At 45.0% G+C, this 8775-nt stretch overlaps 1 protein-coding gene across 1 annotated transcript in view; it reads left to right on the top strand.

The window, feature by feature from the left end:
* Positions 1-4461: 4461 nt before the first annotated feature.
* Positions 4462-8775, top strand: part of STAM2 (signal transducing adaptor molecule (SH3 domain and ITAM motif) 2) — a 14907-nt gene continuing 10593 nt past the window's right edge. Inside the window, exons 1-3 of the mRNA XM_008939280.1 lie at positions 4462-4538; positions 6995-7070; positions 7249-7344. Coding sequence (XP_008937528.1) covers positions 4501-4538; positions 6995-7070; positions 7249-7344 — 210 coding nt within the window. The 5' untranslated portion in view covers positions 4462-4500. The remainder of the gene's footprint in view (positions 4539-6994; positions 7071-7248; positions 7345-8775) is intronic.

The raw sequence follows: 8775 nt of genomic DNA, 5'->3' as shown, positions 1-8775 counted from the left end.
CCCTGGCCCAGGTTGCCCAGGGAAGCTGTGGATGCTCCATCCCTGGAGGTGTTCAAGGCCAGGCTGGATGGGGCTCTGAGCAACCTGCTCTAGTGGGAGGTGTCCCTGCCCATGGCAGGTGTTGGAAATAGATGATCTTGAAGGTCCCTTCAACCCAAACCCTTCTATGATTCTTGATCCTGAAAAGCTGAACTTCAGCAAGCCATGGTGAAGCATTTACCTTCTTTTCTGGAAGAGCTGGTGACTGTTACAAGGCAGTCACTCAACAAGCATTTCTTCTCTTGGCAGGTCCATCAGTGAACAGTTCCCAGCCCCTTCCCAGCTGCTCATTTCTCTCACGTTGGTATTGGGTTTTGTGCAGCTGGGTGGCACATCACGTCAGGGAGCTGAGGCTGTTAGAAATGATCAATTGTGAGGTTTAATTCTTTGTGTGTTTTTAAAACATTCCAAGCAGCAATAAAAAGAAGCATGTTTTGCTTTTATCATTATTTCTAGAAAAGTAAGCTCAAGTCTAGTGTTTCTTTAATTGGAAGATAATAAAGTATCAGTAATAGCTTCTTTTTCTCCCCCTACCCCTTTTTTTTTTTAAGTTTGAGTTCTCTTAGCCCTGTAAAAGCTCCTGGAAAATGCATCCTCCTGCATCTATTTCTTCTGATCCAAGTCCCTGTCTCAGCATCTGTGAAGTAGTTGCCCTCCAAGATTATTCTTCAGCTGGAGCTCATGTTAAGCAAAAAAACAGATGCTGTTAAGTTTGTCGTGCTGGCAGGGAAGAAAACCTCAAATGTTGTAAGAATTTGCTGTAGGGCAACCTTCATATTCTCACCAGGTCCATGTCAGCTCCTAGAACAGGCTGTGGAGATCCAGGAGGAGACCTTCTGGCTCTGCACAGCTCCTGACAGGAGCCTGGAGCCAGGGGGGGATCAGGCTCTGCTCCCAAGGGACAGGACAAGGGGAAACAGCCTCAAGTTGCCCCAGGGGAGGTTGAGGTTGGACCTGAGGAACAACTTCTTCCCTGAGTGTTGCCCAGGGCTGTGCCAGGCTGCCCAGGGCAGTGGTGGAGTCCCCACCCCTGGAGGGGTTTCCAAGCTGTGGAGATGTGGTGTGAGGGACACGGGGCAGTGGGGACCTGGCAGGGATGGGGGGTGGTTGGACTGGGTGATCTTTAAGGTCTCTTCCAACCACAAAGTTTCTCTGATCCTGTGACCTTCTGTCAGGTCTGGCCAGGCTTGTTATTTCCTCTGAGGGTCCCAGAAGTACCCTCTGGAAAGCATTTTTGAGTCTTGTAGGGGGCAACAGACCCCCTCGTGGGAGGAGATGTGTCCCAGCATGCTGAAGGAGGGAACCCCACTGCACTTGTTTTACCCCCTCCCTTCTCAGGTGCTTTTTTGGGGCACCTGGTGGGTCTGGCTGTTCCCAAAAGGAGGCACGTGGTCTGCCCCTGCCTCCACTCCAGGGGCAGTTCACACACTTGCATCTGAGTGGCTGGTAAAAAATCAAAGTCCTTTCAGTATCCTGCATGTTGTTGTGTCCAGGAGTCTGTTTCAGTGTGTTCTTTGATGTGGTGTTTTAGATGAGAGTGTTTTTTCCTGGCCAGTCAGATAGGTGTGTCCTCTCCAAGCTTCTCACCTGTATTTTGTAGAAGCAGTTAGGGTTTGAAAAATAACTTCTCCAAAACTAAATTGCCTGATTTGATTTGTTTCCCATTTCAAAAGGACAGTCGTGGAGGGCAAGAGAAGGGAGTAGAGGCAGAGGAAAGTTTGGAGGTCTGGATTTGGGTGTGTCAGAAACGATCAACAAAGGTGATGGGTATGACAAGACCTGTCTTGAGGCTTCCTTCAGTGGTTGAGCCCAGGGGTGGTCTCTGCTGAGCTGCCATCCTCCTGAGCCAGTGGGCTTGCTGAGAGCTGGCAGAGCTCCAGTCCATGCTGGTCACTGCTCTTTGTGGTGTCCTGTGCTTCTGAAGACCTGGGTGTGAAATGCAACCTCAATTTTTCATGGGTTCCACCTCTCCTTGTTCACCTACTGCTGCTTCTTACTGTTTAGTGTTAGCTGCTCCCTCAAGAAAGAGCCATCTCTGGCTTTGTGTGCCCAGCTGGTGGCTGCTGCTGTTTGCTGAGGTGACTGGCAGGTTTCCCTGGGGCTGGAGGTGTCCAGGGGGAGGCAGTGGTGGCTGGCAGAACCCGGCGGGCAGCTCCAGGCTGCGCTCGGCCCCCGCGGGTCACGTCGCCAGGAAACATCCATGGGGGCCTTGGGTTGCTTTGATTCTTTTTCATGTTAGATAAAGGGAGGGTTTAAAATAGCAGGCACTCAGTTTCTTTTCAAGAACAAGCAGTGAATTTTTTTCTTGGCGTCCTAAAAATATTGACGCGCTTAAAGGAAAATTTCACCCTTCTGTCCTTCCCAGATAAGGTTTTGAGAAGGTTTGTGCTGCAGGAACACGTTTTCAACACAGCAGTTGCTTCCCTGAAAGAGTTGGCGTTCAGCTGGTGAAGATAAACCCAGAAATACCCATTTCCATCCCATTCCTCCTCCTCCTTCTGCTTTTAGATCTGCAACAAAAGGGGTTCCGGGGGCACCGTTGGCTGCTCTGGTCACCTCTCCTTTATGGAAGCTGTTGTGCTGAGCCAGCCTGAGCGTTGCTGCTGCTCTGCACTGCAAAACTAGGCAGATTTTGGGAGAGGATGCTGAACTGCAGACAGGCAGTTGGGTTTCTCCTGTGGCAGCCTGGCTGGCAGCATTCCTGTGGCTTTGGAAGGGCTGCTCTGGCCCAACAGCGTCACGTTAATAGTGAGGGACCATCCCATTAATAATCCAGCTTTAATCTACTAAATGCTCTTTAAAACACTCGATCCCAAAGGGTTTAGTGGCTTTTCAGCTGAGTAAAATTCTGCAGAGGTGCTGGTGATGCTGCTGCCATGATGATTGAGTGCCTTCTGATGGCATTGATACATCCAAACCTAAAAGCACTTAGCTGTGAACTTACTTAAAATATTAAATTGGCAGGTTAAAATTGAACCCTACAGTCATGAATACAACATATAAAATACTTCATTTGCTGTCCAGAAGCTATTTTAGTACAAGTATTATATTTGTGTGCTTAAAGAGTAACATGGCTCTAATAAAAACTTGGAAGAAAAGCACAATTAAAACAGCATTAAGCCATATCAATTAATCTATAGAATGGAGCGTGGCTACTAGGAATTAAGTTTTCATTCTTTTCATAGAGCAGTCTGGGTTTTGCTATAATCCCCCCAAAAATGGGCTGTCCCTCCATGGCAGGGCCACAGAGGTGGTGGAGCCACGACGATGACTCTGAAGGTGACACCAAATGATTTGTTGGCTCCTCCTAATGACAATCAATCAGCCTGGTGGGTAAAGGTCCAACAGCTGCTTCCCTCCTTGCCATCTAAGGCTAAAAATGTGGCACTGCTTCATAAAAATGAGTAGAAGGGAGTTGGGAAGTAAGACAGAAGGGAAAAGAAAGAAAGAGGAGAGTTAGGAGGAAAGTGGTATCACCACCCATGAATCCTGTGGTGTTGTCTTGAGTCAAGGTCCTGGTCTGTAGGTGCTGGGTCAATCCTGATTCTTTGTGTCTCAAGATTTTGTAGAGGATTGTCCTCCTCTGGGGCAGTGTCCTTGTTGCTGGGTGCTCTCTAAGTTGCCCATGCATATCACAGGCTTGGGAATCTTTTTGCAATGATTTGAGGGGTGTTTCATGGGGGTCTTGGGTGGTCATTTTGATCAGGTACCCCCATAAAGCATCCAAGTGCTGTTTGACCCCATCTGTGGAGGTGCTCTGCTGGAGTCAGGGGAGCAGAGCTGGTTGGCCCTGCCTCTGCTGGGGCCACCAACTCCTCCTGTGTCTCCACTGCAGAGCCAGATCTTCTGTGGAGTTTGGAGGCAAGTTCACCTTCTCATCCTGGGCAGCTGCCTCCTTCTGTGGTTTCTATTAACCCTTCCATGCCACTTATTTTTCTCAGTGCTTGCTGCAGTGTTTAGATTTCCTGAAAAATTTTTAAGCAGTGTGTTGAATGAGGAGATGACTTTTGTTTGGAGTGCTAAAGAGTTTGGAGTTTTTTTCCCTCTTGGAACCTCCCTGTGAAATATTTAATGACATGGAAACACCAGAAGCCCTTGAGCAAATTCCAACCTAGGGCTGTGACTTAAAGCTGGAGCAGCTAAACAGGCTGCACAGAAGCAGGTTCTTGTCATTTACAAACAACCCTTGAAGTGCAGTGTTGCATTTTTGGAACTTTTAAAATCCTTATCTGTCAGTCCAGTGCTGAAAATTGTATGTAACACTTCCCAAGCCAGCACAGAGCTGTGATAATCTGTACAAGGTGCTGCCTTTTGGTGCTTTGTGTGTGGTGTGTCCTTTTTTTGGTATGGCTGAGGAAGTTTTGGCTGAATGGAATTGACTATTAAAAATAATCAACCTTGTTTTTCTTTACAGAAAAAGCTACAAATGAATATAACACCAGTGAGGACTGGGGGCTTATCATGGACATATGTGACAAAGTTGGAAGCACTCCTAATGGGTAAGCTGCACCTTGGCACCACAACTTGGGATTTCACATTCCCCTGAATAGTGCAGGTTCAGAGAGAACCCCTCTCCAAATGCTCATCAAATCACAGCCTGGTTTGGGTGGGAAGGGACCTTCAAGATCATCCAGTTCCACCCCCTTCCATAGGCAGGGACACCTCCCACTAGAGCAGGGTGCTCAGAGCTCCATCCAGCCTGGCCTTGAACACCTCCAGGGATGGAGCATCCACAGCTTCCCTGGGCAACCTGGGCCAGGGGCTCACTCGTAGCAGTCAGCTATCCAAAAATCACCACTGATCTGACAGCTCTGCAAGCTCTGCAGATACCAGGAGCTGCCTTTAAAGTTCTTTGAAAGAAATGTTCCAGCAGGGTTTCTAGTAGAGCTGAGAGCATTCCAATTTTTATGGAGTTCTGCACAGCAGACCAAGTTATTCATATTTAATGATCTTGCATAAATTTTGAGCAACAACTGTGCCAGCAGGAAAAAGTGAACTAGTTTCTTTGCAGAAAATGAGCTAGCAGCTAGGAGTGTTAGCTGTTTGTGGGGAGAAACTGCTCTGTGTTTACTCACTAGGAAGAACAAGACTGAGGGAAGAGAAAAGGGGAAAAAATGGGGATCAAAACCTGGATCAGTTGGAATCAGTTTAGCCTGAGTGGCAACACTGAAACATAAGTGGTGGTTCAGTGGTCCTGTAATGGCCAAAAGCATTTGCTGAGTTTTAAGCTGATCTTTTTGAGGGACAACATGGTTTAAATTTGAGGGTAAACCTGAGTTAGTGCATAGCCAGAATTCTGAAGTGATCTTGGAATTTTTATCAGTTACATGTAACATTTAAGATCACCCCGCTAAGAAAGTTGTTTGGTTTATTTTTATTATTAATTGCCTCCCCCAGGGAATAACAGCACATCTCTTCAGTCTAGGAATCTTTAATCCTGAAGAAAAAAAAGTGTAGAATGTCCTTTGAGTCCTTCATTAAAGATCTTTTTATAGCACCAAAAGACTTTTGTAGAGGGAGCTGTTTGAAATCTGCTTCTTCTGGAGGAGGGGTGATTAAAGAAAACTTAGTTTTTGTTTTTTTTTAATTACACAAGCACAATTTATCAGTATATAAAATATGTCATTAGATCTTAATATATATTTTTGTATATACAGTAAAATACTAAATGCTGAATTTTAACTTCCACTGCTGCTAGGATGTTTTACTTCACATTTGTGTCGTTTTCTTCTGTCCTTCATTAAGAACCACCTTCTGAAAGCAATAAATATTGTTGCCTACCCTGAAATAAATGTCTAGCTTAACAAGGAGTGCATTGGCTTTGTTGGGCTGTTGGAGTATTAGCTCTGTGAGTTCTCTGGCTGTGCTTAAAACACGAGTAGCTCAGCAGGACAGGGCTGGAGCAGCTGCAGCCATCCAGCGCGCGGCTCAGCGTGTTTGGGGTTGTTTCCCCCCCTTCAGAACAGGTTTAATCTCTTCTCCAAAACTTAATATCCACACCAGAGCCTGTGCAGGTTTGTCTGCAGAGCCTGGAGCACGTTTGGTGTGCACAGAAGAGCTCTGGGCTCAGTTTCTGCCAAAAAGGGGATAAATCTGCACGCACAGAACGCCGCTGGGAGCTGAACGTGCAACACGTGGGGGTTGTCAGGCATTCCTTCAAAACCAGGCTGCAGCTTTAGACCAGAAGGTGACTAAAGAGGCAGTTTGCTGCACACGTGGTGTGTTGAAACCTCTTGGTGGTGGGTGGGGTTGGTTATAAAGATACCACGTTGACCCTTTACATAGATTTCATGATTTTAGGGAGTTCAGAAGACCAGTGTTAATGCAGCCTTTACATATGCCTCATGCCATGTAGCTGCTCGTGCTCTTAATGCTCATCTTCAGTGTGAAACTCCTCAGCAGAGTAACATTGAGGGTGCTCATCATTATTCTATGCTCCCCTCATTTGCTGAAACTAATTATGACATCTTTGTGTGCCCTTGGTGTCTTGAAAATGGGATCTGAGAGCTGACAGCCTGTGAGCACGATTTTTAAATGAAATCCATAGGGACCCTTTACAGTAGCCAGGAAAATAACCATTTATTTAATCACCAGTGCTCCTCGTTCTTTTTTTTTTTGTTATTATTATTATGTAGACATTTCTTTCATTGTCTATTTCAAATCCATTTCCTCAGCTTCATGGAAAATTGCTCCCTTTATGACCTGCCAGCAGTTTTAGGGAAATGAATGCAAAATGCCAGTGTGAAAATGGAATCTGCTCCAATCCAAAACAAATATAATAAAAACCAAGTTGTGAAATAGGTTTTTTTTTCCCAGCCTAACTCTGAGAAAAGTTTAGGTTAGGTGGCATTTATCTCAGCAGAGCCAGTTTTGTTTGCTCACCCAGCTGGAGGAGCTGTTTCTTCCACAGATCCTGTCCCTGCCATTTCTCACAGTTTCTCTGTTCCTTTTTCAGAGCAAAGGATTGCCTTAAAGCCATCATGAAGAGAGTCAATCACAAAGTTCCCCACGTGGCTTTGCAAGCACTGACAGTGAGTAGACTGTCACTATTTTCCAAAAACCTTGTGTTCTTTTAAGGTAACACAGCTGTTCAACGCGTGTCGGTCGAATAACAACTCTCTGTTTATATTTTCCTTTTGTTCCTGTGCTTTTATTTTGGATTATTTTCATTGTTGTCATATGTTTTCACAACTGGGTTTCTGTTGTCAGCTTTTAGGAGCCTGTGTATCAAACTGTGGGAAAATATTTCACCTAGAAGTATGTTCTCGTGACTTTGCCAGTGAAGCTCGAAGTATAATTAATAAGGTAATTTTTTTATAACCTTATGGACTGGAGAGAATTATTTTGGTGACTTCTTTGCTTTGTTTCAGCATAGCAAAGAATTGGCAAAACTGATGTTCCAGTTGCTATGTGTTTTCTAGTTCTGTGGCAGTTGCAGATACTGCTGCTTGTTTGTTGTGGACTTTAATTTTTACTGTGAAGATAAAATGTATTAAAGAAGTGACAGGCTGATAATGCCTATTCCAAATTTTTGCAAAATTACATGAGCAATTTTAATTAAAATCTGTGACTCTTCCTAAGATCAATTAATTTGATAATGGTGAAGGGAGCTTTTCTCAAAGAGGATTTTTCTTTGGCTTGAATGAAATTCACGGGCTGAAGTGGAAAGAGAAAAGAAGAAGAAAATTAAGCCACATTTTTACAAGGAAAAGGATAAAGTCTTCAAACAACGTTGTTAGTTTCAGAGCTTCTCAGAATGCTGAATGAGTAGACAAGAGAGGAAGACCTAAATGGTTGGGGTCAAGCAGCTGATGGGATCTAAATTTGGATGTAATGAATTGAATAAGCAGAAGCAGCTTTCCCCTAATTACTGCTCCAGTTGAAGACAAAAATGGCTAATGGGCTAAAAAGAAGTTACTCTTCAAATCTGTGGGAGGCCTGGAATCATCAGAGGTGGAGCAAAGTAATTAAGGAAAGTAATAAAATTGCTGGGAAGCAAAATGAGTTCACAGCTCTTCCGTTTCTCTCTTTGCATGGAAAAATAGGTCTTCAAGTTCTCCCCTTTGTTCTCATTAGCCATGGTCCATTCTGAAATAGAACATTAACCTGCATGGTCTGACAGCACTTGTGGACATAGGAACAAACCTTTAATGCTTTGGGTTGGCACTACAGCCCTTTCATCAACCACCAACAAAACCAGAGTGACTCCAGCCTGTGGAGCTTTGGTCTGGGTTTTACCCTCGTGGTGCTGGCATGACATCACAAATATCAGCTGCTCTAGTGAAGAGCTGTCCTTTTTGTTCCAATAAATATTTCTAAGGCTGTTACATCCTTACAGGATTAAGAGCAGCTGATGTTTCATGTTCCTGAGGTATGCTCTGAAGGGGATTCTTGAGCCACACCGTGGAGTAATACATGACTCTGACCTGCTTTTCTGAAGGTGGATTAGCACTTTGAGTGAGGCTGTTAGCACATCACATTTGCAGTGCTGAATGAAGTCAGTGCTCCTATATTTAGAGTAGCCATGGATCCTGTGGCTGAGGGTGGAGGAAGGGGAGCTCTGTGGCACTGTACCCAGTGCATGATGAGCCATTCCTTCTTGTGAGAGCATCTGAGTCCAGGAGACATAGGTGTGTACAGAGATCAGGTGCTTGTGAGGTCCTGTCAGCTGAGAATTCAACCAGGAGATGTGTTCTGGCATCTGAAGAGAGGACAGCAGAGGTTGTAAGAGGTAGG

The sequence above is a fragment of the Merops nubicus genome, unplaced genomic scaffold (genome assembly GCF_000691845.1).
Source record: "Merops nubicus isolate BGI_N331 unplaced genomic scaffold, ASM69184v1 scaffold20694, whole genome shotgun sequence".
Taxonomy (NCBI): Eukaryota; Metazoa; Chordata; class Aves; order Coraciiformes; family Meropidae; genus Merops; species Merops nubicus.
The sequence above is the reverse complement of the archived record's forward strand: the minus strand, read 5'-3'. Positions and strand labels throughout refer to the sequence as shown.